This window comes from Ascaphus truei, chromosome 4 (genome assembly GCF_040206685.1).
Source record: "Ascaphus truei isolate aAscTru1 chromosome 4, aAscTru1.hap1, whole genome shotgun sequence".
Taxonomy (NCBI): Eukaryota; Metazoa; Chordata; class Amphibia; order Anura; family Ascaphidae; genus Ascaphus; species Ascaphus truei.
In genome coordinates, this window is record NC_134486.1 from 373,210,325 (window position 1) to 373,233,484 (window position 23,160).

At 42.7% G+C, this 23,160-nt stretch overlaps 1 protein-coding gene across 3 annotated transcripts in view; it reads left to right on the forward strand.

Moving 5' to 3' along the window:
* GEN1 (GEN1 Holliday junction 5' flap endonuclease) overlaps positions 1-21,613 on the forward strand; it is a 73,203-nt gene extending 51,590 nt beyond the window's left edge. For 2 of the 3 annotated variants that reach the window (XM_075598413.1, XM_075598415.1), the window contains 8 exons: positions 3,428-3,519; positions 7,666-7,816; positions 7,906-7,942; positions 8,030-8,110; positions 13,283-13,413; positions 14,033-14,094; positions 16,939-17,082; positions 18,666-21,613. In XM_075598413.1, the coding sequence (XP_075454528.1) occupies positions 3,428-3,519; positions 7,666-7,816; positions 7,906-7,942; positions 8,030-8,110; positions 13,283-13,413; positions 14,033-14,094; positions 16,939-17,082; positions 18,666-20,152 (2,185 nt within the window). In that variant the 3' untranslated portion in view covers positions 20,153-21,613. The remainder of the gene's footprint in view (positions 1-3,427; positions 3,520-7,665; positions 7,817-7,905; positions 7,943-8,029; positions 8,111-13,282; positions 13,414-14,032; positions 14,095-16,938; positions 17,083-18,665) is intronic. The other variant, XM_075598414.1, reaches the window with a different exon arrangement.
* The last annotated feature ends 1,547 nt before the right edge of the window (positions 21,614-23,160 follow it).

Below are 23,160 nucleotides of genomic sequence, written 5' to 3' on the forward strand. Positions count from 1 at the left end.
TAGATAACCTGATCAAACTAATGACACAAAAACATGATACTTTTTCAACATTTATCCACAAATGATTCAACATTCAATATCCATGTGTGAAAAAGTATGTAAACCTTTAGATTCAGTACCTGGTGGCACCTCCTTGAGTAGCAATAAATTCAACTAAGCATTTCCTGTAACTGCTGTCATTCTCTCATATAAGTTTTGAGGAATTTTGTCCCATTCCTCCTTACAGAACTGCTTCAACTCAGTGACATTTTGGGGCTTACATAACGTTTTTATTGAGGCCAAAATTCTACCTGTCCAGAGACCATTGTTCCAGAAGGCTTGTGGATCATCCATGTGCTCTTTGGAGAACTTCAGACGGGCAGCAATGTTCTTTTTAGAGAGCAGTGGTTTTCTCCTAGCTATCCTTTCATGAACACCATTCATGTTCAGTCTATTTTTGATAGTTGATTCATGAACACTCACATTAGCCAAGGCGAGAGTTTGTCTGACAGTGGATTGGTGGAGTACCAAATCCTTAGAAATGGTTTTGTAACCTTTTCTAGACTGATAATCATCAATAACTGCTTCTCTGAGGTCCTGAGATATTTATTTTGCTCGTGGCATGACGTTTTTCTACACACCTGTATGGTGAAGACAAACTCTTAAAGTTTCTGATCTTTATATTGTGTGGGATCTCCCAAACTCACCCTGAAGATCTACTGTACCTAATTATTTAAACTCCTGATTCTAATTATCTCCTTTCATTTAGCTGGTAAAACCAAGGTTTCACTTATTTTTTTCACATACCCTGACTCTCAATTACTCTGTTTGTCTAATTCATACATCATTTTATTTCAAAAGACATGGACTTGGTCAATATCAAACCTATTGGATATTTATAGAAAAGACTGGTTTTCATTCAAGAAGGTCATCATGGAAAAACTATGGAATTTCCATAATTATTATTGGGGTTCACAAAAATTTTCTTGCAACTGTATTTATCCACCCCTACTCTCACTCCTGCAATCCAGTCCCAAGTCTCTCACTGCCTCCTGTCTATATCCTCATGGACGGCGCTGTGCCGATTTAAACTTAATATGTCTAAAACTGACCTATTTCCCCCTAAACCCGACCTAATGTCCATTTTTTCATCACAGTGAACGTTACTACCATATTATTGATGTCTCTATTCCCATGGTGATCCAGATTGTCTTTCTGATGACCGTGATCTAATGGGTTAATTTTAAGTGCTGCATTTTTATTGGTCAGGATCACACCTGTCCCACGGTTGCGTATTGCATGGGAGTTAGGGTTCCTCCCATATTCCCTAGTAGTTCATGTGCACCTGATGTTTTTGATTGCGGATACTAGCAGACCAGGTGTGATGCGGCTATTTAAATCTTCTATGAGTACTGGAGCCCATACTTTTGACAAAGCGCCATAGCCAGCGAAACGCGTTACAGTGGCTCTCTTTCCCTGTTTTATGTGCCATTAAAGTTTTGTTGCTATTAGCACCGGCAGTCCAGCTCTGAATTTTTGTGCTGAGCACCGCCAACACACCTTCTTCCTGTTACTACCATCTGTTACCTAGGCGCGTTGCTTAGGAGTGGCATTTGACTCCACCCTTTCCTTCTCTATTCACTGCATTGCTAAAACTTGTTGCTTCTTTCTCCATAATATTGCCAAGATCTGCGCTTTCCTCTCTCAAGCTACTGCTAAAACTCTAATGCATGCCTCTATTCTCTCCTGTCTGGATTACTGTAACAGACTGCTTACAAGCCTCCCTGCCTCACAACTTTCTCCTTTGCAATCTATCCAAAATTCTGCTGCTCATCTGCTCCTCTCTACATATCAACTCTGATCTCTCGCGATGCCTCTGCTAGTCTCCTGCGCTCTACCCATAGTGGTCACCTTTCCACCGCTTTCACCTCTACTGCTCTCTCTCGCCTTAAACCTTTTCACTTACTGCCCCTTACCTGTGGAACTGCCTTAGCATACGCCAAGCACCTTCTCTCCCCACCTTTAAGACAAACCTTTAAACTCACCTCTTAAATGAAGCTCTCCAATAGCCTATACTCAAGGCTACTGTCCCACACCCACAGCCACTCCTACCAATGTCTCATCTACTGCACTTATTCCCTTACCTGCTGTCTATAAGTTTCCCATCATACCACTTAAATAGCAAACTCTCCGGGGCAGGGATTTCCTTTCTGATCTTATTTGATGCACTTATTGCACTATAATTCCCTGTACTGTATTGGCTGTCTTATAAAGCACATAGTACAGCTGTGGTTACTGTATACATAAAGATATACATTTATAGCAAGCTTTATTTTACCTACTGATAACACAGAATATTGCGTAGTAATGCAGAATATCAGAGTTTCCGTGGGATTCAATGGCAGAAATGTACTATATATATATTCCACCATAAAGCATCAGCGGGAGCAGTAACCCTTATTACATCTTTACACTCAAGACCAAATATATCTATATACACACACGTGTTTATATACTTCTACTACTTTTGTGTTGTGATCACATCTCAAAAAATAAAATTGATAATTGCAGCTGTTGTTTTGAGATGCGCAAATGATTTCAGCTGACATCAGTTTTAGAACTTGGTCACCACCGTTGCATACTAAGAATCATTGCATCATTCACTCTTGTAATTGTGCCTGCAGCGTGCAAAATAAGTAAGGGATACCCATACTGTAAGATGGCATTCATCACTTGGTGCTTTTTATCACACATGGCTCAGTGTTTTTACTGCAGTATACACTGTATCTCGGCTAGGTAAAACTCTGGGGTTTTCAAATTGCCGTCTTAAATTATATAACAATAATTATTATGATATATATATATATATTAATATCTTTGCATATTATGTCACGATTATTCTGTCAGGTGTATTACTGCTGTGAAGCGCTATGTACATGGGCGGCGCTATACCTATAAAGATATACATAAAACAACTTATTTGTCTGGCATCAACATATTCTGTAGTACACTGTAGGAGGGAGAGCAATAATATTATACTGTATGACAAAAGAGTACATACAGATGCAGCAACGAGTATCCAAACACTTGCCTTTGAAAATCTGGGGCAATCTCCCAGCAATGCTGCAACATTTCTGTGACATTTCTGCAGACAGACTAATGGCTCATCGGATTAACACAGCTGGGGTCACTGGCAGTCCCATTCAGTTTGAATGGGACTGCTACGGACCCCCGCTGTGCTAATCCGATGGGCCATTAGTCTGTCTGCAGAAATGTTGCAGCATTACTGGGAGATTGCCCCAGATTTTCCCAGGCAAGTTTTCGGATACTCGTTGCTGCATGAGTATATGTGGAGACAAAACTTAAGGAAGGAGGTCATATTACAATTTGTTGTAGGACCCTGTGTCGCCGAATGGTTTAATCTTCTGGTCTTTTGTTCCCCTCTAAGGTTTTACCAATGGAAGAAACAGTTTGATGATCGTACAATAGTTACTAAATCCACTAAGAAAATTACTCACTGTTCTGTTTGTTGCCATCCAGGTATATAGTTTCTTGTTCTGCTTCCTTCTACTGCTTCCTTCTACTATTTCACACCAAGTCTCCAAATGGCCTGATATTGTACATATTCACCCAAATAAAAATATCACTTGTGAGCTCATTCACATGCCTCAGGCAAGTCTGCAACCCTGCTTTTCATCATTATCTCCCAGCATGCAGTGCTTCCACTGAAGCCAGGGATTCTGGGAAATGCACCCATATTTACATATTCACAACGAGTTCTTTGTCCTATTGCTTTTTTATCTTATTTCCACCACGTGCTAAGACCCCTATCCAATATGCTCTCAAATGAATAGCACTAAACTGTTTGCTAGTACATTTCTTAACAATCTACCAAAGTGACAATTAATAACTTTATTCTTCCTTTTGTGACAATGTCATTCTATGCACATCCCACCCTGTCAGAGGACAACCCTGTAGGGGTGGGCAGTTATAATAGTTTTATTATAATTAATAGATTGACAGCTCCCAAGTATTTTTCAAAGGCATCAATTACCAAAGATCAACACTTTAAACATGCCACTACCTTCAATCTAGTGCTGTGGGGCAGTGCACTTTGATCGTGAATCCGTTGTACTGTATAATGGTTCTTTGTACCTCTGTAAATATTCAATAATTCTCTGCTTGTTTAGAGAAATATGGTTTCCCGGAGGTTTGCATGTTTTCCCGGAGGTTTGCATGTTTTCCCTGAGGTGTGCATGTTTTCCCTGAGGTTTGCATGTTTTCCCTGAGGTTTGCATGTTTTCCCGGAGGTTTGCATGTTTTCCCGGAGGTTTGCATGTTTTCCCGGAGGTTTGCATGGTTTCCCGGAGGTTTGCATGGTTTCCCGGAGGTTTGCATGGTTTCCCGGAGGTTTGCATGGTTTCCCGGAGGTTTGCATGGTTTCCCGGAGGTTTGCATGGTTTCCCGGAGGCTTGCATGGTTTCCCGGAGGCTTGCATGGTTTCCGGAGGTTTGCATGGTTTCCTGGAGGTTTGCATGGTTTCCTGGAGGTTTGCATGATTTCCCGGAGGTTTGCATGATTTCCCGGAGGTTTGCATGGTTTCCCGGAGGTTTGCATGGTTTCCCGGAGGTTTGCATGGTTTCCCGGAGGTTTGCATGGTTTCCCGGAGGCTTGCATGGTTTCCCGGAAGCTTGCATGGTTTCCCGGAGGCTTGCATGGTTTCCCCGGACGCTTGCATGGTTTCCCCGGACGCTTGCATGGTTTCCCCGGACGCTTGCATGGTTTCCCCGGAGGCTTGCATGGTTTCCCCGGAGGCTTGCATGGTTTCCTCGGAGGCTTGCATGGTTTCCCCGGACGCTTGCATGGTTTCCCCGGGACGCTTGCATGGTTTCCCCGGAGGCTTGCATGGTTTCCCCGGAGGCTTGCATGGTTTCCCCGGAGGCTTGCATGGTTTCCCCGGACGCTTGCATGGTTTCCCCGGGACGCTTGCATGGTTTCCCCGGGACGCTTGCATGGTTTCCCCGGAGGCTTGCATGGTTTCCCCGGAGGCTTGCATGGTTTCCCCGGAGGCTTGCATGGTTTCCCCGAAGGCTTGCATGGTTTCCCCGGAGGCTTGCATGGTTTCCCCGGAGGCCTGCATGGTTTCCCCGGAGGCTTGCATGGTTTCCTCGGAGGCTTGCATGGTTTCCCCGGAGGCTTGCATGGTTTCCCCGGAGGCTTGCATGGTTTCCCCGGAGGCTTGCATGGTTTCCCCGGAGGCTTGCATGGTTTCCCCGGAGGCTTGCATGGTTTCCCGGAGGCCTGCATGGTTTCCCCGGAGGCATTCATGGTTTCCCCGGAGGCTTGCATGGTTTCCCCGGAGGCTTGCATGGTTTCCCCAGAGGCTTGCATGGTTTCCCAGAGGCTTGCATGGTTTCCCGGAGGCTTGTATGGTTTCCTGGAGGTTTATATACTGTATATAAGTCCAGGAAGCAGTGTTTGGCTAGCGAGGTATCCCTTACCTGCCAGGCTCTGTTCTGGGTGCTTATGCGCTCCCGTATCCGAGTAGAGTTCACCCACGCTGCGGCCACTGGGGCAGGTACCTACATTTACCTCCCAGGGGGCCTTAAGCGGGGTGCTGTGCTCGGTATCCCCCATCTGGTTTCTTTTAAATGACACCTCCTCTTTTAGTGCACTTTATTTTTAGTTACTGTGCACTGGCTTCTGTTTTATTTTCACTCCATGTTAAAACCTTTTCTTTTCTGGTTGGTCGATGACCATCCATCAATTTCCCTGATTGGCTGGCGAAAAGGTTTTAAAAATAGACCTAGTGATTACTCCGGCTGGTGCAAGTGAGACTGCATGATATGCATAGATAAGGAGAACATTCTCTACGTTCATTAGTAGATTACATTGTTGATTTGTTTGCATAATGTGTGAATACATGCATCATTACTTTTATCATGTATACAGTTGGAACGGATTTTCTGGCCTAGCCTGACCCACCCAATCTCAAATTGGCCCCTGTGGTCTAACCAGTCCCCATTACAGTGTAGTGTCTGGTGGTGCACCTGTTGGCAACAGGACTCCTGAGTCTCCCGCATGATGTTGTGTGGGGATTGCCAACCCAGACAGGCAGCTGAGGTAGTGTGCATGAGTCCTACCTATATCCAGTGCAGCGCCTCCACCTCATCAGGATCCCAGCGTCCGCTTGTGGATGGTCCTGGTGAGGAACTCCTCTGTGGTGCACTCCTCGGTGTAATCACTCCACACTTACACACGAGGGTATGAGTTAACAAGATCATCTTTATTGACTTGCGGCGGGCCAGCTGCCCCTCACAGTGGGTGTACTCAGCCGCTCATGTTCACCGCACTTTGGTGTCCTTTCCCAAATTGGTGGATTCCCTATCTCCCCTTAGGGAGATATTCCCTGTGCCAGGTCCCTGGTCACAGTCTCATAAGATGTCTCCTCCCAAGCCTGTACTCAGACTTGCTCCTTGTCTCATAACCTCTGAACCACCTTCCAACAACTCCACTGATCCACTAACTTTTTAGCAGTGCTGTGCCTTATGTATCCTCTGGGGGCTGGCACAACTCTGACATCACTAATCATGGATTCAGAGCATGTGGCCACTCCCATCCATACATAGGGCACCTCACCAGGGTGTGAGGGGAAACCTCCATAATTACTGCTGGCATGCCCATAACTTACCAGGCCTTACTGTCAGCAGGAGAGATGACTAGCCATTTTACAGCATGGCTACACAGTATATATATCTCTCTTGCATTCCCAGTAAAATCAACCCCACACTGATGAGACCCATCAAGGTCGAAACGGCTGTCTGTGGGTGGTTTTCTGGATATGCACCTTGACCCTGGCTGTGCTCAAAGCTGTGACCATGCAGCAAGCTTAAGCCTATAGGGAACCATGTTAAAAATGGTTATTGAGGCAAAAAGTGACACTGTGTGCTCATTTGCATGTCATTTCCCAGAATCCCTTGCTGCAGTGGAAGTGCTGTATGCTGGGTGATAATGGGGAAAGGCGGGGTTGCAGACCTGCCTAAGACATGCAGATGAGCATACAGTTATATTTGCATATATATATATATATATATATATATGCACACACATATATACACACACGTGTGTGTGTGTGTGTGTGTGTGTGTATATATATATATATATATATATATATCTGTGTTTTGTTTCTGGTGTCTTCATTTTGTTTACAAAAATCTGTTTTAACAATGAAAACATTTTTATCCACATTTTAATTTGGTGTTTGTCGGGGCACTTCTCTGTTTACACTGTTTACACAACACGCACACACCGCACACGCACACACACCTCCTTACAACGGGCTATGATGAGGTGCACGGAAGAATATAATGTAGAACAGGAAACTGCACACTGAAAAAAACATGAAGAAATCCGATTAATCGAAGATCAATGTTACGTCTTGTTATTGCGCTCTCAAATAAAAATCAAATGGGGATTTATTGTGGACCAACCTTTCTTATCTTTCCTGGACCTTGGAGAGAGGTCCTACTGAGGACAGAAACGTGACCTTTTATTTCTCCCGATTTTTATCAAATTATTATTATGAAACGCGTTAGTCGTTTTAACCCGTTCATGCATTTCAAGCACCTCTGGCATGGTGTGGGGTGGATTACATTGCTGCTTACACAGTAACGTCTCTCCCTTTAGGTTCAGCTAAAGACCACGAGCGAAATGGTTGTAAGCTGTGCGAAAGTGATCGATACTGTGAGCCGCACGACTACAATTACTGCTGCCCTTGTGAGTGGCATAGGGCAGAGCAGGAGAAACAAGACAATCCTGTAGAGTACAGCATCAGGCAGTATGGAGGACTTTATTCAGCACCTGCTTACTAATCCCGTGTGAAAGTCCATACCTGTAATGTCTCTCTGTGTGTGTGTTTCCTTGCAGGAAAGCTAGGAGATGTGAAGGCTTTCCTTTCCACGAGGTAAGAAGGCTTCTTTATCCAATTCTGCCGAGATGGGGATTGTTTTTATAACATGGACTTTCCTCTTAACGTCCTCATTTGTCCTAGATTATCCAGGAATTTCTTCGAAACAAGGATAAGATGGTGAAGGTGATGAAATGGGTGAGGCCAAATCTATTGTCTTTTCAGGTACAGTATATTTTAATTTTATTTTCAGTCGTCTGATATGGCTTCCTAGAGATAGTATCCGACTTCTCTAGCAGATCCCTCTTAAAGCAATTGTATGTACTGCTCATTGTTTTAATACAATTTTCTGTACCTCTGGATCTCCTGACGTGTTCAATGCTCTAGTGTTACCTCAACAAGACCTGCAGTTCTGCCACGATCTGACTATCCTCTCCAGGCATGATTCTGAGGAAAGTATGGTCACAGGCGACTCAATGGCGACATGCCAGGGAATAACGGGAACATGACTATGAGTTGGGACATTCTCCTGCTGATTCACTCTGGCCATGTTATACTCTAGTAATGGTGTCACACTATGGAGAAAATAGAGGCCGAACCAGAGGTCTCGTTAAAAAAAGATAGGAGCTCAGAGAAGGCAGGATGTCGGAGAAATAGTTCACATTTATTAACACACATTAAAAACTTACAATTAAGTTCCGCCATTTGATCGATCAAATCCCCTCACACCGCCGATACCAACACAGTGAGATCCGCAGAGTCCCCTCTTCCTCCAACTGATCCGGATCACCAACCGGTTGTCAAACCGGAAGTGAACCAGGAGCCGGCCAACCGGAAGACACTGATCCTCTCGCTGGAGCCGGTGCCTAGCTATAGCAGCGCTCACAGTTGTTTACCTTTGGGGAAGTTCAAATGCCGAACTTGTCCCACACTTGAATTAAATATATAATTTCTTGTGGGGACTGTATAATGATTTTTTGTGGGGAAATCTGCAAACATTAGTTCAAATAAACAGTGATATGCTGCACACCATTAGTCAAATAAACAAAACAGATTACCGGTGCTGCTGGTTCAAAGGGATACCTGCCACAAATATCCAAGGTTGAACTGTGAAAAGGAAAGATCCAGCGCTCCACGGATTTGCAAAAGTATCACATTTATTGCGCCATACACAATGACCGTTTTGACCTTAGTAGGTATTTTTCAAGTGAAAAGTGCCTTTTCACTTGAAAAAGACCTACTAAGGTCAAAATGGTCATTGTGTATGGCGCAATAAATTTGATACTTTTGCAAATCCGTGGAGCGTGGGATTTTTCCTGCAAACAGCAGGATGTGTAGATCTTCTGTAACCCGGATGGTGTCACCACTCTGTGTCCCATGGAAAAGCTTCCTCCGGCTACACCTCCTTGTGTTGGTATTGGTACCTCAGGAACTTACAGGTACTCACAATGCAATAGTAGATTGACAGTCCATTCACCACTCTATAGCCACAAATCAACTCTCTGTTCGTAAGTAATAAAAACAGCTGCTACAATCGTAGCTTCATTAAACGCCCTACGCGTTTCGTCACGAATGACTTCATCAGGGGGTCCTGAATGGACTGCCAATCTACTATTGCATTGTAAGTTCCTGAGGTACCAATACCAACACAAGGAGGTGTAGCCGGAGGAAGCTTTTCCATGGGACACAGAGTGGTGACACCACCCGGGTTACAGAAGATCTACACATCCTGCTGAACTGCTGTTTGCAGCAGAGGAGGCTCCTTGTTACCAACTGAACGTTTGGCATGATCCATGCAGCTCTCTGGCGATTGAGTAAATCTCATACATGCTTATGATATATCTCTGTTTGTGAGTGCGTTTTTTATATGTTTCAGTCCTATAAACTATATTTTTATACTTTAATACACTAGGAGTGCGCCTGTTTTTTTCTTGTTTCTTTTGCAGATATATAATTTATTTATTATTATTATTTTTGCATACCTAAGCCTGAATGAGGTTGATTTCACATCAGAGCTCCTGTCGGATATTGTTGGGTATACACTGTAGTCAAATCCACAAATGTGAACAATAAAACTTTCATTTCAGCTACATTGCAACCATTTGTACCCTTTCACTGTCTGTGGGTTCCTCTGGCATCAAATGGGTTAATGTTGGTCCCCTAATGGATCAACAAGTATTGGATACTAAAAGGAGTGAATTTTATTATAGGCAGCAGTTCATATTATCCTGTTGTACTATTAGTGGCAGAAATGGAAGCAAATGTAATTTTTCTGTGTCCGTGTAAAAATATAGCCACTTACATTGTCTGATAGATTATGATACCCATCAGGTTAGACCAGGGGTCTCAATTCAGTCTTCAAGGCCACCAACAGGTCAGCTTTTCTGGATATCGCTGATTCAGCGCAGGTGGCTCAGTCTTCGACTTCCCTCCTACTGTCACTGTACGTTCTTCCTACCTACCAATTAGATTGTACGCTCTTCGGAGCAGGGACTCCTCTTCCGAAATGTTAATTTTTATGCCTGAAGCACTTATTCCCATGACCTGTTATTTGTATTATTTGTTATTTATATGATTGTCACGTGTATTACTGCCGTGAAGTGCTATGCACATTAATGGCGCTCCATACATACACAAATTGTGGTATAAAGGATATATACAACCCGTAATGGTGGCTTCGTCGGGTCCAATGGTAGGCTCCACACGATATCCTTGAAAAAGAACGCTGTGACTTTCGAAACGCGTTGGATGGGTCTTTTGTCACATTAAAGTGCCCTTTTAATCATTTTTTGTCCTGGGTTCTTCCTGCTCCGTTTGTGCTGGTGCGCTTTTTGGTCTCCCTTTTCCACACGATAGCAGTATTGCATGAAAATAAAAATAGGAAGATCACATAGCATAATACTGTAAAATGTGAAAATTCACAGCATATGTACTAATAACACAACTAACCAACAAATAACAAATGCCATGGGCTGAGAAACACTGGGTTTCTAATAAACAGGTGTGCACATTTAATATTAGACACAGAATGAGAATAAAATACAAAACATGTGCTAAAATGGAATGAGTCCCACTGGAAATCTCCTGCTGTGGCTGAAATGACCACTTACCAGATGTAAGATGGTCACAGGCGGTGGATAATTAGAGAGTATCCCCTCTCGTCTTGATCGGATCAGCTCCGCTGCGTATCTCCTGACATCAGAGGCGTGCTGGTGCTCCGTAACCGTTTCCGGATGGAGCGCCCCCCTGCTCGCGTGGGAACAGCTCTCTGCAGCACAGTCAGCTGGGGCATACAGACCGCAGCCGCAGATTCGCCGTATAGTACCGGGCACGCTGTGCGGATGGTGTCAGCAGATTTGTAGACATTCCGATCGGCAGAAGACACAAAACGGGCGTCAGCAAGAGTCAGCAGTGTGACCACCCTACGCGTTTCGGAAGTGCCAACTTCCTTCTTCAGGGGTATAATGGCACTTCCGAAACGCGTAGGGTGGTCACACTGCTGACTCTTGCTGATGCCTGTTTTGTATCTCCTGCCGATCGGAATATCTACAAATCTGCTGACACCATCCGCACAGCGTACCGGGTACTATACGGCGAATCTGCGGCTGCGGTCTGTATGCCCCTGCTGACTGTGCCCCACACTGATGAGACTCATTAAGGTCGAAACGGCTGTCTGTGGGTGGGTTCACTGGCTATGCATCTTAACCCTGGCTGTGCTCAAAGCTGTGACCATGCAGCAAGCTTAAGCCTATAGGGAGCCATGTTAAAAATGGTTTTGAAGCAAAAGGTGACACTGTGTGCTCATTTGCATGTAATTTCCCAGAATCCCTTGCTGCAGTGGAAGTGCTGTGTGTTGGGTGATAATGGTGAAAGGCGGGGTTGCAGACATGCAAATGAGCATACAGTAATATTTCCATTTGCTGTACACACACACACGTGTACGTATACGTACACGTACGTACGTTATGGTGGGTAAAATAAGTGATAAAAACCCTCTACAGTAAAGCATATAGCAATTGGAAATATTACTGTATGCTCATTTGCATGTCTTAGACAGGTCTGCAACCCCGCCTTTCACCATTATCACCCAGTACACAGTGCTTCCACTGCAGCAAGGGATTTTGGAAAATGACATGCAAATAAGAACACAGTGCCACCTTTTGCTTCAAAACCATATGACATGGTCCCCTATATATACATACACATATACACCAAGCCCAAAAATGCATCTATTTTACAGCAGTCAGGCTTAACTCCTAGCCACAATTGAAGTATAAACCCCTTGTGCTTGAGGGGATTGAGGATTAGTATCTCAGACCCCTCTAGCCCTACAGGGGTTAAGTTCCACAGCTGCAAGTGTTACCAGCTGTCCCCTGCACCGTGCTGGATTCAGCCCTCCCCTGTCACATCCCTGTTGATCTGCTTTGTCATTCCTCATAGGCTGTGAAGTGATAACGTTGGGGGCGGGGAGGGGTTACATTTATTTTTTAGCCTCTTCTGTGCCACTGGGCTACATTACACTGACCTTGATGACATTATTGCTGTATTTGCCATTATCTGAAAGGAGATCATCAAATACTTATCAGTTATCACAAAGTCTTCTGCATATACAGAGCTATTTGATTATTGCCTTGCAGTTTACATACCATCTCTCAGTATTGGTCCATTATACTATATGAAGAAAAAAACAGGTAGTACTGTTTAATGCTTTCTAGTTGCTCCTACCAAGTTTTCAGTGTCCCAGCTTCAGGTACGTTTTGTCCCCCCACTGTATGTGTAGCATAGAAAACTGCTGGAGCATGTGACCCAGATTAGAAAAAACAAGTAAAAGCCATTTCTAATGACAAAATGACCTGCCAGCAGTAGTCAAAGTGCTATTTCAACACGTGTTACTGTGACTAATTTAAAGAGAGGTCTGTATTTTCAAACTGTGTTGGGGAGCTCTCTGGATCCCAACTTCACCCTTTAAGTAACGGAGAGGGGACGTATAATGCATTGCAGGCTCCCTCCTCACTACAGAGGTTACTAAGGACTTTTTTATGCTAAACCAGGGGCGGCCAACTCCAGTCCTCAAGGGCCACCAACAGGTCAGGTGTTCAGGATATCCCTGCTTCAGCACAGGGGGCTCCATCAGTGGATCAGTCATAATGACTGCACCACCTGTGCTGACGCATGAATATCCTGAAAACCTGACCTGTTGGTGGCCCCTGAGGACTGGAGTTTGCCACCCCTGTGCTAAACGAGCAGCATAGGAGTGTGTGGTTGTAGAGCCAGACCATCTTTATCAAAAAGAAAGTGAAGGTGCAGCGTGTATTACTTTTCCTTACACCCCCCCCCCGCTCTCCCCCCATCCGTCACACCTCAACCACCACCATTATGCTATTTTTCCCCCAATAGAATTTTGCTTCAGAGCGGATGGAGTGGCCCAAGCACTATGCCTGTGAGAAATTACTGGTGCTGCTGACGCACTACGACCTGAATGAAAGAAAGGCTGGCAGAGAGCATACCACACAGCTGCGGGCAATACGGTAACATCATTAGCGCCGTTGGAATTCACTTCATGTCCCTACATCATGTCGGCTTCATCTAGAAATGATATTGCTTCCACCACCTCGTACCAATTTCAGGAGGGCGGCACTACGGTAACACTGTTAAAGGATAGAAACGGGTCCGTTCCATAGAAATACATATTTGATGTTTTTAATCCTGTGACGCTACAGATTGCTCTCACCCCGGAGATGCAACATCCTTCAGGGTTTAGTTACAGCTGAAATTCTGAAAATAGACACCAACTTTGTAAAGACTAAAGCCATCTTTATGAGCAGTTAGTTTAATCCCCTTGGACAAAACTGAACAAAAATCCTACTGTGGCTTATTTTAGCAACACCAATGTTTTTCATCTTTAAAATATATACAAAGAAATTAGTAGAATCATGGTGTTTTTGGAAAGATCATCTTCCATGAGCTGGTGCCTTCAGAATGCAGAAGGTCGTTGTTTATATTAACCCCTTCTCTCCCAGAAAGGGTGTTGGAGGCCTCTTTGGCAGAGAAAGTGTTAGCTGGACTACCATACTGTAAATGTATGCAAGGCCCTGATAGAACTGTTAACGTTGTTAAAATCAATAACACCTCAATTTTCTTTGCCAGCATTGTCAAGACGCGTATCCGGAATGGAACTTCTTGTTTTGAAATTGAATGGCTAAAACCAGGTCTGTAATTCTATTATTTATATATACACATACATACACACACACATACACACACACTTCTACAGGGCTGGGAAAATATCACCCGGGGTAAGGAGCCTTTTCAGGAGGCAGTCGTGGTGCAAGGTAAACGAGATAAGGGACAGTCAGAATAAGATCACAAGTAATCTATATTACCGGCACAACACAAATTTAGGGCAAAAGATACATTTATTACATCCAAAATGCACACAAGCCCAATGTTGGTTGCTCTGATAGTCTCCTCCACACATGCGCACTTGGCCAGTCTCGAACACGCATGCGCACTGAGGTGCTTACCACAGGAGGATTCCCCAGGCAACCACAGGACGCCTCCGGGCGGGTTGCCAAGACACGAGGGATGCCAGGGGAACCCCAGTCATACGCTGGCCTCCTACACCAAGGCGCCCGGCGCATGCCCAAACACAAACATCATGGCTGACGGAGATGCACCCGAGACACCACTGGACGCTGATTTTCGTGGTTCTTTTGATTATTTGATTGATTGTTGATTGTCTACACCTGGGATTAGGGTATATATGTCTCACAAAGTGTTCATATCTTTGTCTCGTTTTCTGGGACCGAAACGTTAGTCATTCCACTGCACTGTGCCTTTTTCAAAATACACTTATTTTGACTACCATAATTTCCTGATTGCTATGGACTTTTGGTATCGTGTGTACACACAAACACATTGAAAAAAAAGAGGTGCGTGCCACATAGCATAAATATGCGTTGACATTTATTATCAAAAGTAAAGGATCTAAAATGGCACACTCACAAGTATAGCAAGAAATAGCGCATTTACAGTAGAGATGTATTATCTCAACAGGATAGTACTCTGGGGCTTTTCACACTCCAAAGTAGGAAATCCTGGCTTAAAGGTAAATATTAGAGTCCAACAAGAAAGTGGGGATTGGAGATATAAAAGAGACTAATCTCTCAGAAGGTAACATCACTCGGTGGTAGTCCCAGTCCAAAACCAAAACAGCTAAGCACTTCAGGAAACTGACTGGGGTCATCCTGCCTTTGATTAATGTGCCTTCTGGGTTGAAATCATGGCTGTGTGGATGGCTCTCTCACTCCTGTAGCAAACACTATGTGTAAAGCAGCCCGGCATCCACGCTCAGCTGCTAGCATGCAGGGAGAGATCAGACCTCCACAAGGTGATGACGTCACCTTGTTCGCTATGTCCCAACGCGTTTCGTCATCGTGACTGCGTCAGGGGAATAATGTGATGGTAGCCCATACAGCTTATACTGTATAGTCACGTAGCGTAGGTAGCATTTGTGAGAGGAAGGTAGCAAATGATTGCCTTGTTCTGGGATGACAGTGAAATGATGTTACTCACAAGGCTGCTGATTCATATACATACACACAGAAAAATATCACTACACACACTTTAGAATTTATAAGACCGTTTGTACCCATATCATTCCTAGTTTACCCTGTTGGTGCTGGATGGTCCCTGCAGAACTGATGTGTTAAAGATTAGTTTTTTAAGGTTTTTTTATTTTGATGCCTTCAAATATATATATACTGTATATAGTTAGCACACTTATTGAGATCAGATCTGCCACTAGTGATGCTATTCAAAGTACCATAAACGTCATCTAAAAAAAAATCCTCACCTGATAGAGAGGTGGCAGCACGTACACTGATCCCCATTGGATATCGTAGTGCAGCAGATAATCACTGGGAAGTAGTCACTGCTGTGGGATCACTTATTTTTCATGTGTCAGACCAGTTTGTAGAAGAGGTTTCCATCATCTCACCTCCCCTCCCCCACTCCCAACCCACCCATTGCTCTCATGTATGTGTGGTATATATTTATTTGTGTAGCACCATCCATGTACATAGCTCTTCAAGGTAGCAATAGGTACAACAAAATAATGAGACATACAATGGGAATAAGCACCTCACACATCAAAGGAAACATTAGGTAAAGGAGTCCCTTACCCATAGAGCATACAATTTAAGTGTATGTAGTGTTTAACTTGTTCAATAATCCTAATATTCCTACAGGGAATACTTTAGAAGTCTACAATTAATTTTTCAGATAATGGAGAGCACAATATAAAATACATGTAGTAACAACGGAGGGAGAGGCAGTAAGGGGGTATGATACCTTTTATTGGGCCAACAAGTAGTGGATATGTTACAAGCTTTTGAACCTCTCAGGGTTGGAGTAGGACCAAATGAAGGACCCATAGATGTTTGAAAGCCTGTAACATATCAACTACTTGATCCAATAAAAGGTATCATACCACCTACTCCCTCTCCCTCCCTGGTTCCACTACATGGAAGAAAAGACCAGCACGGCTACCCACCCTTCTTCGCCCACTATAAAATACAATTACAGTAATACCTTTATTACATGACTGATATTTTAAAGAAACATGCAGTCTCTTAATCCTACCCATGTTCCTTCTCCAGGCATATCTTACCTTAATGTTATATTGTGTTCATTTTTGTGTGTAACCGTTTATTGCCCTTATTATGGCATTTATGGCATCTCAAACATCTACCCCTGCTCATAAACAATTGAAAAGCGCTTGCTATATGTCAACTTCGCTGTGACTGTAAAGTAAAGCATGAAAAATCATTTCAAGATGACAATATGGAAGAAGGAGTGGTTAGGGAAGGAAGCCGACACTGGACCCAAAGGTGCTACTCAAACAAACACAGTTTGACTTGCCTGTGTAGACCCATAAAACCTCAAAAGAGTCCTGTTATTGGATCCTCTTCCACAGAAATCTAGTGACCACACACGTCTACCCAAATCCCGATCCTATTCCTCAATAACTGACTGAAATCTATCGATTCCAGGTAGTTATGTGTTTGCTGATGACCATCCTTCCGAGTCCTCTCCAGTGACCATAGAGGAGGAATCGCTCTTCCAAGCTGCCTACCCTCAAATTGTTGCTTTATTTCAAAAGGAGAAACTGGAAGTTGAAGAAAAGAAACCGAAAGGTATGTTGTCAGTGTTGTGATTACACTCACATTGTCAGCGTGCAAGTCGCTCTTTGTACAACTATCTGGACACCATCAAGGTGTTTTTTTTTTTTTAATAATAATAATAATAATAATTATGTTTTCTTCCTCACTTCACATTATCATTGGTGAACCATAGAGAGAGGAAGTTGTTAAAAGGCAGAAATACCAGATTGCAGCTGCTTAAATAACTTAAAACATCAGCCCCCCAAAATCTTCCTCTTTCCATGTGAAGTTGGCCAATAGTGTCCAGTTTTGTAGAAATGTGCATTTTTTTTTAATGGACTTGGCAATTATGAATCTTTTCTAAAAACTGTTTTACAGCTCAGACTTTAATTCCTCAGTTATGCCTGAGATCTCAACGATCATAAAAAAAAGTAACATATTTTCTGTTATTTATATTTTTTGTATCGTGCCTCTTACATTTGCACCGCTTCTGTAATAATCATTGAGTGTTCCTTGCAGATATATGATCCCTGATATATGCACTTTGTTTACCCGCAATGGATGCAACTACAAACAGATAACAAAATATAATGCATTTACAGCGCCTGTTCTGGAGGATCTGATACACTCTTTACTCATACTGTACTTCATCAGGGAGGGATCATACAGAACTTCCTCAGGGAGGGAAACCTCCTGACTGCATTGTATTCACTATGCTGCTAAGCTGCCATCTCCTTCTCAGGGAACGTTGACGCCCCAGTTATTAGCCCGATTCACAGCATATTGAATAACTGGCCTTTGAGCATTTACAACACATTTTAAAACTTCCCTAATGTATCCACATTTCTTATCAAGTACCCATTGTTTTCACATCTATTTTATTTTTGTAACTATTATTTACTATAGATGTCTACACGTTCTGAGATGCAACTAAAAAAAATACATCAGAGAATGAAGGTTTTAATTTTTAAAAAAATTGATCGCAAAATGATCTAATTTAAATTTGGAAGCTCCTGTTGGGTTTCCAGAGTACACGCCCGTGCTGCTTAATACAAGGGCTGCTGATCAGATAGTTTCACTCAGTGCATAAATGTTCTAAACATTTGTTTGTAACTAGCTATATACTCCTTCTTTCTCTGATTTATTACTAGACTCGCACAGGTGAAATATCACGCAAGGCACCTGGAAATTGCTGAGCTGTGATGTTCTCTTTGCAGTAAAATATCAGTAGCTTGGAACACCAAAGCTGCTCAGATTTAGTTCTCTGCGTTTACTTATATATTTATCACATATTCGCCTTCACCCAATAACAGGCGGTTAAATAATACTTCCCAGAGGGCCTGACTACGCTGATGTACTGAAATGAACTACCTATTGTTTTTTTGCCCCCTCTTCATGTCCCTCTTCCACTCCTATGTTAGTACTATTGTTAGTCAGTTACGCTAAAAAATGAATACATAAAGTCTGAATTCATTTGGGATTCAGTGCATTGGAAAGTGGTCATTGTTAAAAGACATTCTAATTATCAGAGCGCAATATGCAATCAGACCGCCAGCTGCCATAAAAGATAACCACAGTTGTTTTATTATTATTCATATCCTTCCGTCATTTTTCAGGCAAGAAGAACAAACCTAAGTGCAAGTCGTTTCCTGATCCTGATGATGTTGCCTCTCTGCTGTCTGAAATGAGCTTAAAATCTGTGTCAGCGATCCAGTCTTCACCAGATTCAGATGCTGATATAAAGACCCTTTCCGGTATGGAGGAGGAACAAGAAGCCGTTTCCCACTCTAGTGACTTGCACTTTGCTGCAATTCCTCCACCAAATAAAGAGTCTTTGTTAGATACAGAAACTGCAACGGGAGTCTCCACAACACATCAGTACAATGCCGGTAACAAGGAGAGTGTCATTGATGCGTGTTCTTCACCAGTACAGTGCAACTCACAGCAGCTTATTGCTGCTTCACCAAATATCACTTCCCTGATTTCTGAGCTGCAGCTGAGCAGTATAGATTGGGAAGGAACCTCCTTTAGCAAGTCTCCCCAAGTGCTAGCTTGCACTGATGCAGTGAGCTGCTCAGAGGCAGATGAGCTTGAGGAACCCTTTTGTCATAAACCAACCACTAACAAACTGGAAATGATAGGAGGTAGCTCAGATAAGTGTAGTAAAACAATGGTTACACAAGTTCGACTGAACATCCCTAGTGTGGGAAATAAACCTGAATATTCTGCTTCAAGGGATTCAAGTTTGGAACGCCTTCAGAAGTTACCATTGAAGGAACGGATACTTTTAAAGAATGCTTGTCAGTCTGGTGCCTCTTATCCTCAAAACCTCAATGTCAGATCTGTTCCTATGAAGCTTCTACCTCTAAGTCTCCACAAGAAGGACCCAACAAAGTCTAGTTCTGAAAGCTCCTCTGCTACTGTTTCATTTAGTGTTGGGGTTATGGAAAGGGGGCAACCAAACAAACAGAAGGTACCAAGAGAATTGAGTCAACAAGAACATAGAGAACAATCTGTTCTGGCCTTAAAACAAATGACCTGCATAGACACTAACTCTAGAGCTCTTGGAGGCCCTCACGCAAAATCGGACCCGTTTGTAAATGATCCACGGAAGATAGCTCTCCTGCCTGTGAGAGAGGTCCTAGATGGCAATATTGGTAACAGAATGGAAAACCAAGCTGTCCCAAAATTAAAGGTGAAGAAGAGTGTCTGCCATAAAGGGTCCTCATCTAGTGAAGAGAATGAATCAGAGGAGACTGGGAATAACAAATACAAATATGAAACACAGATAAAGTACAAGAGCTCCAGCACATTGAGTTCTAGTGACTCAAGAATTGCAAAGGCTAAATCAAAAACTGAGCCCGGTGTGATAAAAAGTCTTTTTACCACACAAAATCCCACAGTTGTTTCACTACAAAGCACTTGTATGGTTCACAGTTCCAGTGTAAGTTGTGGCTTTCATAGTCTCGGGCAGAAGTCCGCCAGCGCAGAGTCTGAACATTCTGCAGAAGAGCAGAGTGATGGAGACGACTCTATTGTTTCTATAGACAGTCCGTTGCCATTGTCTGAAAGATTAAAACTAAGATTACTACGGAAATGCTAGTTCCCTATTAACACGTTAATGCTGGGAGCATATGTTCAATTCTGGTTTTTTTAATAGAATTTATGAGACATAGTTATTCTCTTTTGTGTCCTTCTCTTCCTTGTCTTGTTCCACTGGTTCGTTTTCTGAATTACTATTCTCATAATTATCATTTTTTTAAATTTAATATATGTGGACGCACGAGGATCAAAATCATAGGGTAGCAACCGACGCGCTCACATATCCAGAATTTGCCTGGAGATTTCTGCATAGTTAGAATTGATTTAAAACAGTAGCATTGATCAGAGAACAAAAACTCCTGTTTTTCTGTGTACGGTATAATGTTGTATTGGCTATTGGCTATTGGATAATGCACAGACTTTAATTGCGTTTTCTGAATATTCTGAAATGTATTTCATTTAACAACAATGGTGCTGACTTTTTGGAGAAACAAATTCACAATGTATTCAAATTCTTCATTATAAAAAAGAACAGTACTGAGTTTTTTAGAGGGGATAACACAGAACCAATCATGCTCTACAAATCGGTTGTGTCACTGGTACTTTTATTAGGACGTTACACTGGTATATTGTGACAAAACGGTCTTGACGCGCAGAATTTGCAATTGACGTAATATTTCCCTTCAAGGTTTTTTCTTTTTCTTTTCAATTCTATATTTCTAAAAATATATACACTATACATCAGGGGTGGCCAACTCCAGTCCTCAAGGACCACAATCAGGTCAGATTTTCAGGATATCCCTGCTTCAGCGCAGGTGGCTCAGTGGCACAGTCTTCGAAATCAAAATAAAATGATTGCTATAATCTCATTTTCAATGGTGGAGTCAGGAGGCAGTCGCCTTTATTATGGGGCCATGTGACACAAAGTCTAGAATGCATGTCATTTATTTTAGTTTCTGCAGCAGTCAGCGAAAGGAGAAATGTGTCCTGTTCCATAATACTGTCATTAAGGCCATAGGGCCAACGGATGAAAATATGGGAGGTGCCCATCGGGTTTCTTTGAGACACCAGCAAGGAGAAGGTTGTTTTGGGTGCACCAAATTGCCTATATAACTTATATTTTGCAAACAGCATGATTTCTCAAACATGAGCTCCTGCAAGATTACCTGTGGTTTAGATTTTTGTATCGTGCCTTTTATTACTTACTGGAATACCCTTAGATGTAGACACAATTGTAAAAATATGAATCAAGACGACAGCTTAGAGACTCATGCCATACATTGCAGGAATATACAGTACTATGTTTTACTTGTAAGCTTTTACAGTACATTGTTTTAGTGTCCCTATTGTTTTTCATTGTTTTGTCTTTTGATTGCAAAGATATTTTATAGTAGGTCTGTTCCAAAAAATACATGCAGACAAATTTTATATCTCTGGACATGTTTCTATTTTATTATTATTGATGTTTTATTTTGTGTTAATGTCAGATATTAAAATCCCATATTAAAAGCTATGAATCAAACTTTTATTTTTACTTCTAGAGACTTTAGCATAAAGTGAAAAAGTAATAAATGTGACCTTGGGAATATCATTAGTTGATCATCTTGATTCAATTATCCAGATGGCTAGATAATGATGATACATGGGCCTCCTTCACTGTCCGGCTGCAGGGGGAGGGCGGCCGGCGCTGGAGTCGGGCCTCTTGATGCCACCGGGCCTGGCGTCTCCCCAGCTGCTGGCCTGCACTGTCCCACGCCAGGCCTCTCTATGACTGCGCACGGTGATATTTCGAAAATGTGATTATTCTCCCTCCCCCTAAATCTATTATATGGAGAGATGAACTCTTCCCCAGAACTGAGATGTTGTAATAACATATTGAATGGAAGGTATTGCAGGAATCAATGTCCTCAAAAGGCCTCCTCATGGCCTGTGGAATATAACAATAGAAAATAACATATTAGGCCCGTTCTATAGTGCCGCCGCGCACTACGCCGCTCGCGCGTCATTTATAGTCATTTCTATAATGGTGCCGCGCATGTGCACGGCAAGGAGAGTGGGACGGGGAAAGAAGAAAAAAAGAGAGCAATCACGCCGCTACCGCCGCTGAATATGTAAGTGTGTGTGTGTGTGTGTGTGTGTGTGTGTGTGTGTGTGTGTGTGTGTGTGTGTTCAACGTTATTAAAAAAATTATTACAGGTTTTATTTATTTGAAAATACACACACACACACAAACACAGAGTCGCGCACACAGTATACTCACAAAACGTGTGCGGCACGTGCACGCGCCTTCGCACAGGCACGCGCGCGCATGGCCGCATACACTATATAACAGCCCTTAAGGAGAAGCCTTGCTGATTAAAATATTTAAATCTGAAGTGAGAATGCCGACTTTAAAGGCCAGAGCCAGATAAATGTGACCTTGGGAATATCATTTATCGCCATGGGCTTCAGCTTTCAAAATTAGATACACATTTTATGCAGATGAATCATTTTCACCTACTTTAGTTTACTGGGAGGAGCGGCTCAGTGAGTAAAGACACTAACTCTGTAAACAATGACACTGCAGTTTGAATTAACAGAACCTGGTTCAAATCCCAGTGTCAGGGCCTTGTAACCTTGGGTAAATCACCTTATCTCCCTGTGCCTCAGACACCCAAAACATAGATTGTAAACTCATCTGGTCAGGAGCAGTGTCATAACATTCCTATGTGCTGCGTACCGCGCACTATACTGTAATTGTGGAGCGATTTGCGTCCTATTGGGAGAAAAGTGCTATATAAAATGAAGTTATTAATATTATGTAATATTATAATCCCTTTTATTGTAAGGTTTTCAGGACTAATTCCTTCCCACCTTGTTTACATTTTATATCTTGCAGTATCTCTGTTATATTATCACACCCTTTAATCTGTCTCCGGGTGTAATTTGCAAAGCGCCCTGTACATGTTGGGGGCTGTGTAAGTAATAAGTAACAGGCACCTCTAACGTTCCTATATCCTCACAAGAATGCAAGAGAACAGTTTGTGTTTTTCTTTTCACTGAGCTGCTAGTTTCACAGTTTAAAGAGAC